This window comes from Myxine glutinosa, chromosome 7, assembly GCF_964187855.1.
Source record: "Myxine glutinosa chromosome 7, kmMyxGlut1.1, whole genome shotgun sequence".
In the NCBI taxonomy this organism is placed as follows: domain Eukaryota; kingdom Metazoa; phylum Chordata; class Myxini; order Myxiniformes; family Myxinidae; genus Myxine; species Myxine glutinosa.
Genome location: NC_136267.1, coordinates 186,852,683 through 186,873,273, shown reverse-complemented (window position 1 = coordinate 186,873,273; position 20,591 = coordinate 186,852,683). Strand labels below are relative to the sequence as shown.

The window sequence follows — 20,591 nt, the reverse complement described above, 5'->3', positions numbered from 1 at the left end:
CCTGTCCGGATATTCCCCAAAATCCAATCAATTTTCCCTGTCTGTCACACAACCAACATATACACCACGTGTCGTCCAAATCCGTCCATAATATTTTGAGATATTCTACTCACAGACAGAGAGACAAACAGGGGTGAAAACATAACATCCATCCACCTCTGGTGATCAAGGTAAATATAATAATCTTTCAGAGGAAATGGAGTGAAATTTTATATTGTTCATGTTTTGGTAATTATTAAATATAAATATTATACACTATATTCAGCAAATTAAGAGAGATTATTTCAGTCGACATAAATCTGAACCCTCGATTTTCTTTGCTATAATGAATCTGAACCCTCTTCTGTCTCTCCGAAAAGACCGACTGGAAAACCCTCCCATCCACTTTCTGAATAATCCTCTCCAAGAAGTTCTGTCACTCAAGCTTTTGGGTCTCACTATCTGCCATGATCTTTCCTGGGAAAACCACATTTCAAATCTGGCCTCCAAAGCCAGTCGCTGACTGGGCATCCTCCGTCGTGCGAAGTCCTTCCTTGGCACACCTGAGCTCCTCACCACATACAAGGCTTTCATCCGCAGCTCAATGGAGTACTGCTCTCCCCTCTGGGCTGGTGCTCCTGCCTCACACCTAGCTCGGCTTCACGCTGTTGAAACCAAAGCGTTCAGAATCATTGGAATCTCCCGCGATGAAGCTAACTCCGAGAGCCTTTCACTTACTCACCGCAGGCAGGTTGGTGGGCTTTCTGTCTTCTAACGACTCCTCTCCGGCCTTGCTCCTCCAGCTCTCTATGGGCTCTGTCCCCAAAATATTCCTGCAGGTCGCACAAGATCTGCCTGAAACCCTCTTATGGTTAAACTGCCAAAATCAAGACTCTCTGCTCACCTTCACTCCTTCATTCCTCTTTTCTCCCGCCTCTGGAACAAACAAACTCCCTCACTCTCTTCAATCCCACTCCTCCCTCCAGGTCTTTGAAACAGCTGTTCACCACCATCTCTTATCTTCCCCCATCCAAAACCTTGATCTTTTCTTCCCCCACTAATTTCACCCCAGATTCACTTTTTTGAAATACCAACTTCTTTCCTGGAAGTGCTTGGTGTCCTTGTGTTTATACTTCTCCCACCCCTCCCCCGCCTTCCCACACCTCCTCCCCCCAAGCCCTCCCACAGATCTCCCGATGTCCCTGCTCTCAAATGTTGTGTTTGTGTGCTTCCCCTTCTCTCCCCATCTTGTCTACCTCTACCCTTATATGTTTTGTGTGTCTGTTTGATTTTTTTTTTTTTGTGTGATAAATGTTAGCTCTTTCACGAGCCTCGATCCTGTATACAAAAAAAAAAAAATACCAACCAATAAGAAATGTTCATCAAAAGCATTTTGATTGAGAACGTGCAGGAAACATAGCCAAATTAAATCCGCACTCACAGGTCATTGAGCCATCGACAATTGTTTTTCTTACCTTGACTTAAGCTTTCTGTTTAACTTAAGCAAACCTTGGGGAGGGTAGCGTCTGTAAATGTGACATATTTCATGGGGATACCTGTATTTCAAATACCCATTGCTAAGGTGAGCGTGCAGAGACATTCCTCATCTACCTGCCCCCAATTCACGAACAGCCCTTACTCTTATTGTGTTATGTATCGTTTTAAAGTTTGCTTTCTCCGATTTAGGAAACGATTGTCACCTTCACTCTTTTCATGATCTTGGGTCACAATTTTGTGCTTGTTTGTTCACTTTGTGAACTTTTATTTCACTTAGTTCTGCTGAAAACACTTGATGTTCTGTTTCAAATGTTCAAGTGTAAAAAAACAATTGATCAATTTGTGTGCTTTATTTTTTTTTTGCAGATCAGTGGAAGGGAAATCTTTGAATTTCATCCTGATCTTGTATCTGCAGATGATGATGAAGCTGCTGAAACCCAATATGAGAGAGAAACAGATGATTCGGTAAAATCTAGAACACAAATGATGTTTGCTTTTTAATTTTTTAACAATATATTAAGCTTTGTTTTATTTTTGCAACAATATTTTTTAGATTTTAGATTGGGATTAATTGTGGAAATGCACAGGCAACTTATTCCTACCTCATCTTACTATAATTCACCAAATATCCGTCCGTCCGTCTGTCCGTCCATTCGAAGGTACCGCAAAAATGGCTGAACCGATCGCAACGATATTTTGGGTGGGTAATCCTGGGATCTCCTGGAGTAAAATAGTGTGTATTGTTTTTCCAATTTCAGCTTTGGCCTCCAGCATTTTCAGGTTTGGACTCCCGCATAACGTTATTTTCCCGGGTGCCGCACAAACGGCTGCACCGATCGGACTCGGTGACCTCGGACAAAGACCTTTTATAAGGACATGGCTTGAATCCCTGCTTGAGAGAATGCCAACCCCCTCCCTGCCATCACGGTCATCTCTCCAACTCACAATCCCATGAGATATGCGGAAAGGACAACCCAAAACCAATTATCTTCTTTTTGATTCGTATATAAACATCATTAAAAGTAAATAATGACCTCGGCCAAAGTTCAAACGACGTGAGTTTAATCTCTACATGAGAGAATTCCACATAGCTATTTGGTCGGTGTATACGCTAACAGATCGCTGTCTCCATCGATCTTGCCGAGGCCATAACACCTATTGGCTCAAAATCCTTTTAACTGTTGACTTGGTAGTTTTTACAATGAAGGAAACATTAACAATGTTGTTAAAAGTTTATTTTGTGATTCATTTGTGATTGGAGTTATGTTTGGAATGAAAAAAGAGATATCGAGTTCAAGTAAATGACGACATGCCATGATGGTTTCTACTTTCTAAACGTGAACTTCGCGGATCGCCATATGCAGATTCACCACGGACCCACGATCGATGTTTCTATACGTGAACGTACCCGTTTGTTTGCGACAATTTTGTAACCCACAACATCGTAACCCACAACTTCCAAGTGAAAAACAAATTCTACAAATTTCAGAAAATTAATTAAAAATACAAAACTAGAATATATTGGTTGAATAAGTGGCCCAACCCCCCCCCCCCCCCTTATAATGACGCGTGTTAGATTGTAAGGGTATGCATCTATAATACTGGTACTAAAAAAATAGTGAACCTTGGTCAGTAAACCTCTGCATGTACATTCTATAGGCCTTCAGAAAGTATTCACACCCCTTATAGGCTGAATTTAAAATGGATTAAATTGAGATTTCTGTCACTGATCCACACATAATACCCAATAATGTCAAAGTGGAATTTTTAAAAAAGAATTTTTAACAAAATAATTAAAAATGAAAAGCTGAAATGTCTTGAGTCAATAAGTAATCAATAAATTGTCAATAAGTAGTCAATAAGTTCATCACCTTTGCTATAACACTCCAAATTGAGCTCAGGTGCATCCAATTTCCTTTGATCATCCTTGAGATTTCTCCACAACTTGATTGGAGTCCACCTGTAGCCAATACAATGGATTGGACATGATTGAGAAAGAAACACACCTTTCTATATAAGGTCCCACAGTTGACTGCATGTCAGAGCAGAAACTCTAACAGGAAGTCCAAGCAACTGTCCGGAGAACTCTGAGATAGAATTGTGAGGAGGTAAAGATCTGGGGAAGGGTATAAAACAATTTCTGGAGTGTTGTAAGTTCCCAAGAGCACAGTGAGCTCCATTAATAGTAAATGGAAAGAATATTGAACGACCCAGACTCTTCCCAGCACTGGCCATCCAGGCAAGAAGGCCCTTTTTTTTCCTTTCTTTTTTTGTAAACAAGATCGAGGCTTGTGTAAGAGCTAAAAAGAAAAAAGAAACGAAGGCCCTTGGTCAGGAAGGTGACCAATAACCCAATGACCACTCTGACTGAACTACAGAGTTCCTTGGCTGAGATGGGAGAACCTTCCGGAAGGCCAACAGACTCTGCAGCACTTCACAAATCTAGGCTTTGTGGTATAGTGGCCAAACGGAAGCGACTCCTGAGAAAAGGTCACATGATAGCACACCTAGAGTTTGCAAAAAGGCATGATAAAGACTCTGAGAGCATGAGGCAAAAGATGCTGTGATCTGATGAGACGAAAATTGAGCTCTTTGGCCTGAATGTAAAGCGCTATGTCTGGTGGAAACCGAGCACAGCTCATTACCCATCTAACACCATCCCTACTGTGAAGCATGGTGGACGCAGCACCATGCTATGGGGATGCTTTTCAGTGGCAGGGACTGGGAGACTTGTGAGGATAGAAGGAACAATTAATGGAGCCAAATACAGGCAAATCCTTGAGGAAAATCTACTTCAGAGTGCAAAAGACCTGAGACTGCGGCGAAGATTTACGTTCAAACAGGACAATTACCCCAAGCATACAGCCAAAGCAACCATGGAATGGCTTCACAACATGAACATGAACATGAACGTGAAAGGTCGTGAGTGGTCCAGCCAAAGCCCAGACTTGAATCCCATTGAGAATCTGTGGAAACACTTGGAGATTGTTGTTCACTGACACTCCCCTTCCAACTTGGCAGAGCTTGAGCAAATCTGCAAGGAAGAATGGGAGAAACTCCCCAAATCAAGACATGGGCAATTTGGTAAATAGGTAAACCAGTGGGTCAAAATTTCAAAATAATCAAATTGGTCAAAGTAAGACCTCATTTTAAAGGTAATGATATGGACTGTCAAAATATTTAGGTTTTGAATATACTGGACCACGTTCAAGGTCACAAGATCCTTACAAATCTAAGTATTTAATCTTAGCTAAATAATTACGATGAATTTCTTTATTTTCAACAAAGAAAACAAGTTGAATGATGTCAGCAATCATTGTAGATGGAAGCAGTATAAGTAAAGGTATCCATGATCACACATCAGCAAATATGTCACTTTTTCTATTTTGATTTATTGCCAATTAATTTTATGACCACTTCGATCATATACGTCCGACACAAAAAAACGTAATTTTTTGATCTTGTGAAAAGACAAAATACCCAATAAATGCGAGAATCTCAATGCACAACAAGTTTTAGACCCTCTACATAGACAGGATTATAATTCATTCATTAAGAAAAAAATTGTGTGGTCTGACGTTCACTTTTTTTTGTACGTCCAACACAATACCTTCCTGTACGTCCGACACGGCATTTGTAACTCAATGGTTTCTGCCACATCAGTGTGCCTTGAACACTTATATTCATAACACCACTTTTCTGCATCATCTTAATTGTATCTATATTCCTAATAATAGGAATTAGAACCCCAAAATAAGTTTTAAGTTTAATTAATACAGATCCTCATTTCAAAAGAATGACGCTGAGGAAATTGGAGATTACATGTTCTTGCATATCGGCAGGGGCGTCGAGAGCACTGAACTGAAAATATATAGAATGACCATTGCCATTCACACCACACAGGTGGAGATGGAGCTACCGGGCGCCATCTTGGTTGGCACTCGATGCTGGGCGATGGTGATTTCCGTCACGCGTTTGCACGTAATTCAGAGCGAAAAGCGATTGCGTTTTTTCACCTTTTGTGCGATCGTTTTTCAATAGGAAACGTATCAGTTACTACAACACTTTCCTTTATCCTTTCTGTGAAACGTCTTTCCACAACCCTTCCGTAACCGATTGGAGCAGTTTATTGCCGCACAAAATGGCATTTTAACAGTTGTCTGGCTTTTAAAATCTGGGACACGTTCAAAACAAACGAGATCCGCGAAGCGAGTCGGTCGAGTCGTACTAACCAAGATGGCAACACGGCGGCTACACTTTTCACGGAGTATGAGCGTTCTATATATTTTCAATTCAGTGGCAGAAAGGGGTGGTCAGGGAGGGTCACTGCCTTGGGGCCTGGGGTCTGTTGAGGTGCCTGAGCTTCTTCTGTAATTATTTTTAAACAGTTCAGTGAAACCCTTCATCGGCTCATCCTCATTTCCTCATCGTTAAATTTAAACCCACAAGCTGATTTACCTTTCTTGCCGAAACGAAACAACATTTACCGCTGTTAATGTTAGTTTCAAAATTTATAGAAAATTGTTATTAACTAGAAATGTGTGTTACAAAGAAATGGGTTTGTATAATCTTTGTACAAAAAGGATATTAACCATCTTCTCACGTATTTATTTTCCAATCTTATGGAGAAATAGTGTTCAACAGTCGAGGGTGCGAATTGACTCGATTGGTCCAATCGTCCCACTATCTCCTTTATTTTCGATCATACGGCTAAATAAAAGTGACCATTTGTTTTTAAAAAGTTTTTTGTTTTTCATGAAAGAAAATTCCTTTAAAAGTTATAAAAGAGAGAAAGGGTGGGGGTGGGGACCCGAGGTTGTTTGCCTCGGTGCCTGGGATGGCTCTCGACGCTCCCGCATATCGGCATTGTTCTGTGTTTGAAACAAGCAGAGCATATTCCCTCTTGATGTTGTGATCAAGGCTCCTGAGAAGGAAGAGACTGTCCAGCTGCTAAATGTGTCACTTCCATGACACATGATAATATTTATGGTCTGGATCTAGTAACATTAAGGTTATATGTCTGACATATGTCAGACACATTCTGTTTTATTGTAAAAGTGTGTATACCATATACTTGTAGCTACAAATTTGAGAAAGTAGTACATGTACTGTACCTCGGTAAAAATGTACAATACATTCAGAAAGTATTCAGACCCCTTCACTTTTTTCACATTTTGTTATGTTGCAGCCTTATGCTGAAATCGTTTAAATTCATTTTTTCCCTCATTAATCTACACTCAATACCCCCATAATGACAAAGAGAAAACAGGATTTTAGAAAGTTTTGCAAATGTATTAAAAATAAAAAACTGAAATATCACATTTACATAAGTATTCATACCCTTTTCTATGACACTTGAAATTTAGCTCAGGTGCCTCCCATTTCACTTGATCATCTTTGTGATGTTTCTACACCTTGATTGGAGTACACCTGTGGTAAATTCAATTGATTGGACATGATTTGGAAAGGCACACACCTGTCTATATAAGGTCTCACAGCTGACAATGCATATCAGAGCAAAAACCAAGCCTTGAGGTCGAAGGAAATGCCTGCAGAGCTCAGAGACAGGATTGTGTCGAGGCACAGATCTGGGGAAGCCCCAAAAAAAATTCTGCTGCATTGAAGGTTCCCAAGAGCACAGTGGCCTCCATAATTCTTAAATGGAAGAAGTTTGGAACAACCAGGACTCTTCCTAGAGCTGGCCGCCCGGCCAAACTGAGCGATCGGGGGAGAAGGGCCTTGGTAATAGAGGTGACCAAGAACCCGATGGTCACTCTGGCTGAGCTCCAGAGATCCTGTGTGGAGATGGGAGAAACTTCGAGAAGGACAACCAGAACAAGCCCGCTTGGAGTTTGCAAAAAAGCACCTAAAGGACTCTCAGACTGGGAGAAACAAGATTCTGTGGGCTTTCATGTGTCTTTCACTGAGGAGAGGCTTCCGTCTGGCCACTCTGCCATAAAGCCCAGATCGTTGGAGTGTTGCAGTGATGGTTGTCCTTCTGGATATTAATGTTAATATTAATGGAATAAAAACTGATGTGTCACATTCAATTTTACAGCAGCAGCTCGCTGTCTGAAATGTAATGAAATGTAAAGTGTCTGAAATGTATGTCCGAATTTATGGAATTGCCAATATGCAAAGCTGATACAAACATACCCAATGAGACTGGAAGCTGTAATTGCTGCCAAAGGTGATTTTATGAAGTATTGACTAAGGGGGTTGAATACTTGTGTAAATTAAATAATTCTGTATTTCATTTTTAATTATTTTGAAATTTTTTATTTTATTTTATTCCGCTTTGAATTCCGGGGTATTTTGTGTATATCAGTGACAAAAAAAAATCTCGTTTTAATCCATTTTAAATTCAGGCTGCAACACAACAACATGTGAAAAATGGGTGGAGTTTGGGCTGCTCATGCTTGGTTTTCCAAAATTTGCTCCACCCTGTCTTGCTGAGGAGAGGAAAGAGTGCAGCTTGGACTGCACATGCATGTTTGCCAGAAATTTACTCTTGCACCGCCCCATTTTTGTGATTAGAGCACAGAGCTTGCATCAAGCAAACAAGCGAACTCTGATATATACTGTATGTGCTGTCGTGGCCAAAAATATTGGCACCCTTGCACTTTTTTCAAATAATGCACCATTTCTTCCAGAAAACTGTTGAAATTAAAAATATATTTTGTTATCCACATTTGTATTTATTTAGTTTGCAGTGGAACAAAACAAAAAGCTGAAAAAATGACGATCTTAGCTTATTCCACACAGAAATCCTGAAATGGCCCCGGAAAATATTATTGGCATATTTTGGAAGTTGTTAGAAATAATTAGATTTCAAGACAACAACAACAACAACAAATGTTGTCGTAGATTTCAAGCAGGTGAAATACCCTTTACTTTGAAAATAAACTCACCTATGGTGAGTTGCCGGTGCCTGCGATATAAAAATCACTCATTCAACCAGTTTGAATAGAGAAAAGGAGTCATTCTGCTGTTTTGTGTCGCTGTGTGTACCGCAATGAGCATGGAGAAAAAGTACCGCCATTGTACCACCATTATTCGGAGTTTGCCTCGGAATTAAAGGCTGTCCGGCTGTTCGTCCAAGGTTGGTGTTCATCGGCCACGGACTTGACAATATTAACAGTGAAATAGAGAATTGTAGAGATCAAATACTTTTGTCAATTTCAACTTCTTTTTAGAAAAAATTGTGAGTTATTTGAAAAAAGTGCAAGGGTGCCAATATTTTTGGCCACTACATGACTATGTATATTATTTATGAAAATAATGCAATTTTGTTCCTTGCAGACAAACTCTGATTCAAGCGAGGTTGATTCGAGCCATTTTGTAGAACGGGAAGTGGATTCCGTGGGGATCACGGTTTCTTCTGGAAATCAGCGTGCCGGCCTCCCTTGCACCCCTTCTTCATCAGGTTGGAATGAAATAATTTTACTTTGTGCCTGCCTCTTCATTTTGTTGTTATTGTTGTTGTTGTTGTTGTTGTTGGTGTTGTTGTTGGTGTTGGTGTTGTTAAAGCATTTAGTCTGAATTGGAGTTTGTATTTCTAAAATATTTGTCGATTTGGGTGATCGTTATCTCGGATGTTGGTTCCGCTGAAGTAGTCTCAGGGTGATGAATACACTGGGTGGGTTACTACTCCTGTCTCAGTTGTAGTAGTCAAGGTGAGAATTTGCAATTTGGCAAGTATCTGTACACATAGCCTGGTGTTGGCTTCGCGGTTATGGTGCCAGCTTTGGATCCTTGGATCCTAGGTTCAAATCCCGGTCGATCACTGAATCAACGCCAGGGGGGGTTGACTCAGCCTGTCATCCTTCCGAGGTCGGCAAATTGAGTACCAGTTCACTGGTAATTCCCTGTGTGTCGCAAGAGGCGACTAACAGGGTTGGTGGCAGGAAGAGCATCCGGCTGTAAAACATTGCTTCAAAAAGAGGACCACAGTCCCCGAAAAAGGCCAACCCCCACCCTGCGGGGAAAAATGGCCTCTAAAGGTGGTTCTTCAAGTATTTGTACACAATGGCCTACTCTTTGTGAAGGGCACCATAGGATCTTTCATGTCCATCAGTCCCAAATACTAGTAAATGAAACCTGCAGTCTAAAATGCCGGCACACTCTGTTGCATTTTCTGCTTGTGAGTCACCAGGGTTATAGTTTATTTGCGTTGGTATCAATTCCAGGTGAGACCCCTCAAAGAGTTAATAAGTTACCTCTGAGCTTTATTCTCAGCACTTTAGATATTTGTATACACGTAGGTGATAGTTTTAGTGTTGCAAAACAAAGTCATAGATGCTTAATTTTTTTGATCGACTATCATTGTAATTTGTCCACAATTTACTCACTTGATGAGAATAGCTCAGAGGTACTATACTCCCCCAGTGTAATCTGTCTGCAACTATCCCCAAAAAATAACTTTGTGCAATTATTTTTCTACTGCTGAAATGTTGATGGACATCACTTTGCATATTATTATTTAAACATGTGCAAAGTTGCGTAGGATCTGCCTATTTGGCATAAGTTTCGCAGAGCTACAGCCCCCTTCATCTCCGTGGGATTGTACTGCAGCCAACACCGGGAAGAAAATTTGATTCTCTATTTTATAGAACAGTCCACCCCGGAGAGGGAATGTCTTCAAAGACCGTCATACTGCCGACGGTTAACGGTCGAAAATATTCCCACATCTGCCGGTTTAATTTGGGGCGAATCGGCGTTTAAAAACACACCACTTTGGTGAATCTGCCTGGCAGAATTGGCTGAGCGAAACGTCAAGCGATTCATTTTACAATCGCCTCTGCGCGAGCCCCAAACTGCCCATCTATCAGGTAATTTTGCCAATTTCCTATGCACTATGGAGTCGTCGACCGATGACCACACTTACGTTTTCCTTTTGCAATCGTGGGTTCATTACAAAATAGGGCGAGGAAGAAGAAGAAGAAGCTGTGCTCTGAAACGGGTCTGTGTATGTATGTGTGTTTGTCAGTGCCATAAGCTCCAAGTCTGACGATGACGGCTAGAAGATTTGTATGCATACAAAGGGCACTCCAAGGGTGTGCACATGTGTATGATTTTCCAAATTCAGTTTTAGAAAGGAATTTGCATTGCTTGCTTTTCCAAAGTGTGATGGATACAAAGGAGCACACAAAATTCTATTTACTAAAAAAAAAAATCCCCTTTTTTAAATGTTTAAGGCTCCAGTCACGGACCTTATAGTCCTCATCGAGGCCAGGCCTTACATAAAAGAGCTGCATTGATAGAAAAGTGAAGAAAGAGAAAATAGTCTGAGTTTTTGAGGAAGAAAAAAATCTGCTTTTTGAAAAGTGGAAGGTGTTTGGAAAGTGTTTGGAAAGACATGGGAAGGTAAAGAGTTCTGTAGTTTGGCAGTGGAGGGGAAGAAACAAACATCATAACGGACCACCCTTGAGTTGCCAATGGCCACACAATAATCATGAGATGTAGCGGCTTGTCGAGTAATCCGTGGTCTCACTAATGGCGAGGGACACAAGCAGCAAGTTCTTGGGAGCAGAATCTAATAATAAGTAATATCTGTAGAAAAGCGAAAGAGCCAACATTGCGGCGTAATTCGAGCACGTTGAGTTTTTACGTCAGATCGGGAGAGCTGATAAATCGGATTACTTTGGATTCAATTCTGCCCAGGAAGTATGTGGAGCTAGAACCTCCCCAGATGTGAGAGCAGCACTCTTTACAAGGACGAATCAATACTTTATATAGTTGAAGCAACTGTTGAGAGAAGAAGAATCTTCGACATCTGAACAGGACTCCGAGTTTCTTCGAGGCAGATTTAGCTATTTGTGTAATGTGTGGATTTCAGGCTAAATTTGATGTTAGGGTAATACCTAGTAGGTTTATTGTATCACACGGTGCAATTGTGGAGCTTTCAAATGAGATTGGAGATTTGAGAGGAGTTTTAGAGAGAGGTGGGAAGAAATTTAGTTTTAGAAGCATTAAACTTAACCTGATTACATTTGCCCCACTGGGGGGGGGGGGGGGGTAGTCTCAGGGTGATGCCCCACCTGAGACTACGCTGAAGTAGTCTCAGGGTGATGAATACACTGGGTGGGTTACTACTCCTGTCTCAGTTGTTGTAGTCAAGGTGAGAATTTGCAATTTGGCAAGTATCTGTACACATAGCCTGGTGTTGGCTTAGTGGTTGGGGTGCCGGCTTGGGATCCTAGGATCCTGAGTTCGAATCCCAGTCGATCACTGAATTAACGCCAGGGGGGTTGACTCAGCCTGTCATCCTTCCGAGGTCGGCAACTTGAGTACCAGATTGCTGGGATGAATGATCCCAGTGTGTACCCCGGTTTAGAATAGGTACACCGTATCCCTGCTCATCGTAAGAGGTGACTAAAGGTTGGCATCAGTAAGGGCATCCGGCCATAAAAACTGCCTCAAAAATGGAACCATGTGCCCGCAAGGCTAACCCCCGCTTTAGCGGGGAAAAATGGCCTCAAAACGATCATTCATTCATTCATTCAATTGGACGATCTGAGGAAATGAGAGAAAAGAGGAATAAAAGAGAGAATGTAAAAGTGAGGAATGAAAATGAGTAAGAAAAGTGTGTGATGAAAAGAAAAGTGAATGTTATATTTTGAACACGAACCTGTAGTTTAGCATCATGTTGGCTCTGACTTTGTTCTGTTTCAAGTGAAGAAAGTGTGATCATTTTAACATTGATTTGTATGACCGTCCTTGCAACTTTGTTCTGTAATGGAAAAGTGTTACAACTATGTAAAATAGTTTTTTAATGTTTAATAAAAACATTAATCTATGTAAAACTAACGTTAAAATTCAAAACTATTAAACTGTTGTTCTATTTCTGTTGTTCTGTTGTTGTTCTATTGATCTATGTAAAACAACCACCCCCCCCAGAGGTTCAGGCCTCGAGTTGTACTCGGAACAGACTTACGTACGATTTCAGACATTGAATTGAATAAATAAATAAATAAATGCAAAGTGTCATATTTTCTGAAATAAATTGTAAAATTACTAATTGTAAATTATTGTAAATTAAAATTGTTAAATTTTACCCTCGCAGGAGGAGAGGGGAGGGTATTGCATTTGGGTTCGTTTGTTTATTTGTCCGCACAGAATAAATATGATTTTGTTGGTAACCATTGGTCCGATTGACAGGAAATTTTCACCACAGGTGCCACTCCACCTGTATACATTTTTAACGATAACTATGACGTCATAGGTCACGTGGTATGGGCGCCATCTTGGAAAAACCGAAAAACTTTGCACCTCTATCTCGGAAAGCACCACATAGAAAAAATTGAGACATGGCTCATTGTAAAGAACTCTCCATGGGGAATAAAATATGTTAATGATGTCATAGGTGCCTCCATTATGACGTCATAATTCGAAAAGTGCAACACTTAATGCGATCAAGATGAAATTTATTGAGCATCATCTAGGAATAGATTTGGTGGAGAAAAAAATGATGACGTCATCAGTCACGTGGTTTGGCCGCCATATTTGTTTTTAACACAATAGCCTTAAACCCCCTGAAAGCACATCCTGTCGATGGTCTGCAATCTCTGATTGCTCTTTCTTGTTACTCCCGCCAGGGAGTAATGCATTCATGTGTGTGTGTGTGTGTGTGTGTGCGTGTGTTCGTGTGTCCGTGAACAAGATATCTGGAAAAGTTCTGAACGGATTTGGATGAAGGTTGGTGGGATGATTGCCCTTGGGATAAGGAAGAATTGATTAGTTTTTGGTGAAGCTCAGGATATTATTCCGGATCCAGGAATTTTTTTGGGGAATTTCTTTGGGGAATTTTTTTTGTTTTCCTTTAAAAAAAACATTTTCTCTGCAATAATTGGACCGATTGTGAGCAGATTTTCACGATAGGAGGGATTCGGTCTGTAGAATATTTTAATGGTAATTATGACGTCACAGGTCACGTGGTTCGGCCGCCATATTGTTTTGAGTGAAAGACACTAAAATCCAATTTTCTCAAAAACGCCTGAACAGATCGAGGCCAAACTTTGCAGGCAAAATCGCATACCCATGACGAACAAAAAAGTCAACGAGCATGACATCATGCATCACATGGTTTCAGAGTTGTGACGTTTTTAAGCACAAACCTTTAAAACCTAGCTCCTCCCTCATTTGTGATCCAATCGAAGGGAAACTTCACAGATCTGTTCAGCATATCAGTCTAGTAAAATGTCCTTTTGGAATTTGCAATAGGTCATGTGGTTTGGCAGATATCGTTAATGAAACGCAAATAATAAAAACATTTATATCTCTTGAACCACTTCATTGATCGACGTGAAACTTCGTCTGTAGTCGAAGTCATGAAGAGTAACAAGTGTGCAAAATTTGAAGATGATTGGATGTACGGTCTGGAAGCTAGAAGTTGTTATTGCGTGAAGAAGAAGGGTCTTCGACTGTGGACGATTAATTAATTATTTATCACATGTACAGACTTGCAGGCATCGTTTGACACAATCTCCCGGGTTAATTTGAACCTCAAATAAAATTATAATTCCAGATTTGTCAATGGCTGAGGTATATTAACAAACGAATAAAACAGATTTGGCAAAATTCTGACTTTTTTTTTTTTAAGATCGCATGTTCACCCAGGGTTGAGAGGCTGAAGAAGAAGAAACCTCGCATGGGCTTCCCAGACCAAATAAATAATTCTGGCTCTGCAATTTCCAGGTTTATTACTCCCGCCAGGGAGTAATGCATTCAATCGTGTCCGTCCGTGTGTGTGTGTGTTCGTATGTTCGTGTGTTTGTGAACAAGATATTTGGAAAAGTTCTGAACGGATTTGGATGAAAGTTGGTGGGATGATTGCCCTTGGGAAAAGGAAGAATTGATTCGTTTTTGGTGAAGCTCAGGATATTATTCCAGATCCAGGAATTTTTTTGGGGAATTTTCTTGGGGATTTTTTTTTCTGTTTTACTGCATTAAAGCTTTTCTTCTTATTCTTAAATGATGTTTTTCTCCTCTAATTCTGAGATATATCAAAATTAATTCTCTGACAGTTAGGGCCTACTTTCTTTTTTATTTATTGTTTTGGGGAGAGGGGATGTTAAACAAAACGTATTATTCCAACTTGACCCACGGCTGGGAGTATGCGCTCTACTGAGTGGCGTTCTAGTTCTTAATTTAAAACACACTGCAGCAATCTTTGCCTTAAGCGTTTGCCGATTTTGTGATCAATTAAACGTTAATCCACTGGCTGACGCATATGAACTAGATCAGCACTCTGTAGAGTGCATACCTTCGCCAAGCTGAACTGTTTATGTTTTGTATCCCACTGATAGGCCGGATATGGATTCGGACCTGCTTCAAATCTTACCGGCTTGTTCTTGTCCCCCAGGTTTTGTCCAAATCCGTCCACAACTTTTTTTAAATATCGTGTTATATAACGTTTTTGGCCCTATCACTCAATGGTGAAGAATCACTTTAAAAATTCTAGTAGCCGGATCCGAATCCGGATCTTCATCAAAATCTAATCATTTCCTCCTTGTCACATATGCTACTTCTCTGCCAAATTTCGTCCGAATCTGTCCACAACTTTTTGAGATATCTTGTTCACAGACAAACAAACAGACAAATGAAAAATCGGTCAGAGACCGAGGACTTGCCGGAATGTACTTTTTGATCGGCCATTTAGGACAAATGTGGCGGCGGAACCACGTGACCGATGACGTCATCATTAACATATTGTACCCATGGAGAGTTCTTTACAATGAGCCACGTCTCAATTTTTTCTATTCAGCACTTTCGGAGATATAGAGGTGCTAAGTTTTTCGGTTTTTCCAAGATGGTGGCCGAACCATGTGCCTGATGACGTCATCATTAACATATTTTATTCCCCATGGAGAGTTCTTTACAATGAACCATGTCTTAATTTTTTCTATTCAGCACTTTCAGAGATCTAGAGGTGCAAAGTTTTGCCGTTTTTCCAAGATGGCGGCCAAACCACGTGACCGATGACATCATCATTAACATATTTTATTTCCCATGGAAAGTTCTTTACATTGAGCCATGTCTCAATTTTTTCTGTTCAGCACTTTCGGAGATATAGTGGTGCAAAGTTTTTCCGTTTTTCCAAGATGGCGGCCGAACCACGTGACCGATGACGTCATCATTAACATATTTTATTCCCCATGGAGCGTTCTTTACAATGAGTCATGTCTCAATTTTTTCTGTTCAGCACTTTCGGAGATATAGAGGTGCAAAATTTTATGGTTTTTCCAAGATGGCGGCCGAAGCACGTGACCGATGACGTCATCAATTGGGCACAGTCTATTCCAGGGCAAGACAAATACGTGTGCAAAGTTTGGCGATTCTACGTGCAACGGTGTAGTCGTGCTGCAAAAAGACAGACAAACAAACAGACAGAGAGACAGACAGACAAACCAACCGATCAACATACTTGCAGGAATCTTTTCCGGCAAGTAACAAACAGACAGGGGTGAAAACATGACGTCCATCCACCTTTGGTGGCGGAGGTAATTATCCAATCGATAAGGACCACGCACTCGCCAATCACGGTTGGTCCATTCCTTTTATTCCTCATAACATAGTATCCATCATCACTCCGTCATCTTAAAATGCCTCCCATAAAGTTATGCAAGTCATAACGGCAGCTTTTAGGTTGGGAATTGTTAAATTTGCTGAGGAAAATGGCGGAAATATGGCTGCGCAAAGGAAATACCGTTTCAGCTGGAAATGTAGCTTATTTGAAATACTGTACTCCAATCTATGTGATAACAAACATACAAAAAGTAGTGTGACAACAACAACAAAAAAACTATTTACATTCTTTATTTATCCAAAAAGTAGTCCCACAAAGTAGTTGCATAAGGTGGTATGGTACCTGTAAGTACCGTCGGCAGGGATGCCTTGCGACAGTGTAACGGAGGAATTTCACTTCGATCGTTCCGAACAATAGTTTTGCTAACTACCCTAGTTGATCTACTCCAAATCGACTTGTCTATGGGTGAAGGAAAGAAAAATGGGGAAATTCGCCAATTCGACTTGTATTCCACGTTTGCTTGCAGGATGTAAAATACAGAACCACCACTACGACATGTGAAGGCTCCTCACAAGAAGCCTGTTGATCACCATTGACTTCAACGGTTCAGAAATTGGTGCTCACCACATAACCATGTTTCATTGTTTTTGCACAGACCTGGAGAATGGAAAATTTGCGGAAGCATGTGGTGGCCTGGGAGCTTCCAGAGAAATTCAAAGAAAGTCTGCAACAAATGCACAGATTGATGGTGTACCTGTGGATGAAAACCTTTTCATGGAGGAAGACTTGGATGGACTTGAAGAGGAACTTGAGGAACTAGATGTGGAGGACTAACTGCTGACCGAAGCTGGTGCTTATGAAGCTGGGACTGAAAATCTAGGCCACCAATTGATGAACTCCCCCATGGTTTGGAGCACCGATCTTTGAAAGCATTCGTCATCGGTTTCACGATTATCGTCAGAGATGGCAAAGTGGTAGCCATGTTTACATGGCAATTAATTTTTCTAGGCCTTCCAGCTACCAGATACATTGGTTTGCCATGACATTTTTGGAAATCATGATGTCAAAAAGAGAATGCAAGGAGATGTGGGTTGTAAATTGAAATAATAAAGTATACATTTTGACCTCATTTATGGAAATGCTTCTCTTCATGGGAGAAGGCTTTGTTTCTGATTAAGAAAATGGTATTTATTAAAATATAAAACAGAATTATACTCATCTAAGTTGTGCCACATGTCGCTTCCTAAACTATATTGATACAGTCGATCTTCCATCATCCTGCTGAGATTTGTGGCATTGGAATTGCTGAACATATTGCAACTAATCCTGGGAGATTGGTGCTCAGCAAGGTTGATTTGACACAGAAGCTGAAATAGATTGGAGAGGATACTCCTGGCGCAGTGATTGGAAGACTCAGGATGCGGTGCATGGGGGACTGGGAGCTCGATGATTGGGAGAATCAGGACTTGGAGACTGGGAGCTCGGTGATTGGGAGAATCAGGACTTGGAGACTGGGAGCTCGGTGATTGGGAGACTGAGGACTCGGTGTCTGGGAGACTGAGAGCTCGGTGATTGGGAGACTCGGGATGCGGTGCCTGGGAGACTGGGAGCATCAGGACTCGGTGCCTGGGAGACTGGGAGCTCAGTGATTGGGAGAATCAGGACTCGGAGACTGGGAGCTCAGTGATTGGGAGAATCAGGACTCGGTGCCTGGGAGACTAGGGCCTCGGTGATTGGGAGAATCAGGAATCGGTGCCTGGTAGACTGGGAGCTCGGTGATTGGGAGATTCGGGATGCAGTGCCTGGGAGACTGGGAGCATCAGGACTCGGTGCCTGGGAGACTGGGAGCTCAGTGATTGGGAGAATCAGGACTCGGAGACTGGGAGCTCAGTGATTGGGAGAATCAGGACTCGATGCCTGGGAGACTAGGAGCTCGGTGATTGGGAGAATCAGGACTCGGTGCCTGGGAGACTCGGAGCTCGGTGATTGGGAGAATCAGGAATCGGTGCCTGGTAGACTGTGAGCTCGGTGATCGGAAGACGTGGGAAGCATGGCTTTTCATGATGTCATTTTATTTGAAGCCATTTGGTCTGTGACGATGCTGTTTGAGGTTTGGTCGTGACTGCTGCTCTTTTTACGTTTTGCAGATTTGTGTCTACCCGGTTGAGTTTTTCTTTGAGACGCCATGATCTATGCGAATTGCTTGACTACCAACTGCTGCTGCTATGCTGTTTGTGAAGTAGAACATTCCAGAACCATTACCTGGCTTTTGCTTCCACAACTTGTTGTGAATTCTTGTTTCCTGTTTTTTTATGACTGTCATTAATTTTTATTTTTTGCTTTCTCCTAACTTCAATCGTAATTATTTTTGTCTCCCTATTTATATTGTACTGTCAGCCCCGACGGGTAACACCGCTGGGTGACGAATGGCCATAACGGTCCTTAATTCCGAGGCGCGTAGCCGAAACTATGGCGGTTGGTCTATCGTGCGCAGGTGAAGGAACGAGGTGCTTACCTGGACGAAGGACACAGGTTGATTTCCAAAACCCACACCATGCAAACAAGACACAACAATTAAAATATGCCACAATAATGATTTAATGAAAGTCAAGCACTGCAAAATAAAGGTTGAGGTAAAATAAATCCTAATGTGAGACGTCTCCACTCGGACACAAACACACAACAATGAAATAAAAATAAAAGGTTTTGTTAAGTCGGCCGGTTTTTGTTAAGGAAAGGTTTTGTTAAGTCGGCCGGTGCTCAGCTCTGGTAAAAATTAACTTGGGCTTTTCGTTCAAGCCAGACCCAGCAGAGAGAACGAGTCTTCTTCTTCATTTCCGAACCTTCGCGCTCTGACGTCCCACTTGCCAATCGCCAAACCCCATTGGATTATCCCCATGGTCATGCTTGACCAATGACGAAACTCGGCGCGTGGCCTATCGGTTATGATCCCTTGGAGGCGGAGTTTAGCCATCGTTCGGGAATGCTCGGCTTCTGTCGGCATGGTGTCACTTATTGGTGTTTAATGGCAGGATGTTGGTATTGTTGTTGTAACAAGTGTTACGTGGTCCTCCCGGTAACTACCTGGTCTTGGTGACCCCCGGACCGTGGGAGGGACCCCGCCAGAAAGATATATGGTTTATACGCTTTCGTAACGCAATCAATATGAATTCCGGTCAAGAAGAAACCCCACACCAAGGATCCGGAATAATCAATAATATATTCACTGAGCAATCAACAACCATCAACAATGCACAATCAATATTACAACCATGTGAACTCATCTACACAAACTCTAAGATGGCCATCTTAATCTTATACATTCCTCACGTGAGCCCCACTCCTGACTCCCTCCGTGGTCAATGTCTCTCCTCTCCGCACACGGGCGGTTGAACGAGCCCCGGGCGGACGTGCTCTAAACGTGCCGTCTCGGACTGGGGCCGCGGCTGCAGCGCACCTCCTTGCCAAGCCACGGGGCAAACCCAGCGCGGCGTCCAACGTGCGCGAGGCCCCAAGTGCGGCCCTTACGCGTCCTTGTAGATGGGCAAAAACCCAGCGCGGCTTCCGACGCGAGCGAGGCCCAACGTGCGGACCCGTACGCGTCTTTGTAGACGGGGCAAAACCCAGCGCGGCTTCCGACGCGAGCGAGGCCCAACGTGCGGACCCGTACGCGTCTTTGTAGACGGGGCAAACTGTCCCGGACGCTTGGTTTCGTGCACGAACTCACGGTGACTGGACGTGTCAAAAGGTATTTACCGCCCAGGTAACTCCTCTCGCCAGACGTTTCGCAACGGCGCGTTTTCCGCGCAGCGTAAGGTCGATTCCACCTTCTCGTCGTCGCGGGGCGAGGAAGAAGAATCCCCGTCCTTTTCTCCTCGTGTCTTTTCTTCTTCCGTTTCCGGCCACTTCCGTTTCCGGCCACTGGTTCCGAAGGGCTCCTGACCCTCCAACCACAACAACTACACCACAACTTAATATACTACACACGGATAAGCAAGGACCTGAATGGTAATTCACATACATTCACATAAATATGTAACACTCCCCCCCTTCAAGAAAGAAAGTTTGAACCCAGCGAAAACTTTCTTTGCCGGCCAATTTGGAGAAACAAACCAGATAACTCAACCCCCCCCACATTATCCGTTCCCCCCGGGCACAGTTATCACTTAAAAATAAAGCAACCAAAATTTCACCCCAACCCCTCCAGATTACTCCCTCTGGACTAAGTACCAACAACGACCTTGTCCCTGCCAAATCAAACTCCATCTCAGGACCCTCTGACTTGGCCCGTCCGTATCTTGGGAATGAAGGTTAAGGGTTGATCAAAGATCCAAAGTTAAGCAACTCGATAGCACCTTTTCCGGGAGGCCAAGCCGAGTATTCACTACATGGATGCCTTTAGGAACGCGGAGTTCACGGTTAGTCCGTGCAGGAAAGTTCTCTACATGGGCGCCTTGAGGAACGTGGAGTTCACGGTTAGCCCGTGCATGAAAGTTCACTACCTGGACGCCTTTAGGAACGGCGTTCACGGTTAATTCGTGTAGGAATCTTGGCTCGGCGGCTCCGCCGCCTTCAGTGCTTCAACTTC

General features: G+C 42.3%; 1 protein-coding gene across 2 annotated transcripts in view; it reads left to right on the top strand.

Moving 5' to 3' along the window:
- The window catches only part of ZC3H15 (zinc finger CCCH-type containing 15), a 73,876-nt gene extending 56,744 nt beyond the window's left edge, over positions 1-17,132 (top strand). For both annotated transcript variants that reach the window (XM_068123732.2, XM_078782627.1), the window contains 3 exons: positions 1,843-1,941; positions 8,779-8,902; positions 16,659-17,132. In XM_068123732.2, the coding sequence (XP_067979833.1) occupies positions 1,843-1,941; positions 8,779-8,902; positions 16,659-16,837 (402 nt within the window). In that variant the 3' untranslated portion in view covers positions 16,838-17,132. The remainder of the gene's footprint in view (positions 1-1,842; positions 1,942-8,778; positions 8,903-16,658) is intronic.
- Positions 17,133-20,591: the final 3,459 nt, after the last annotated feature.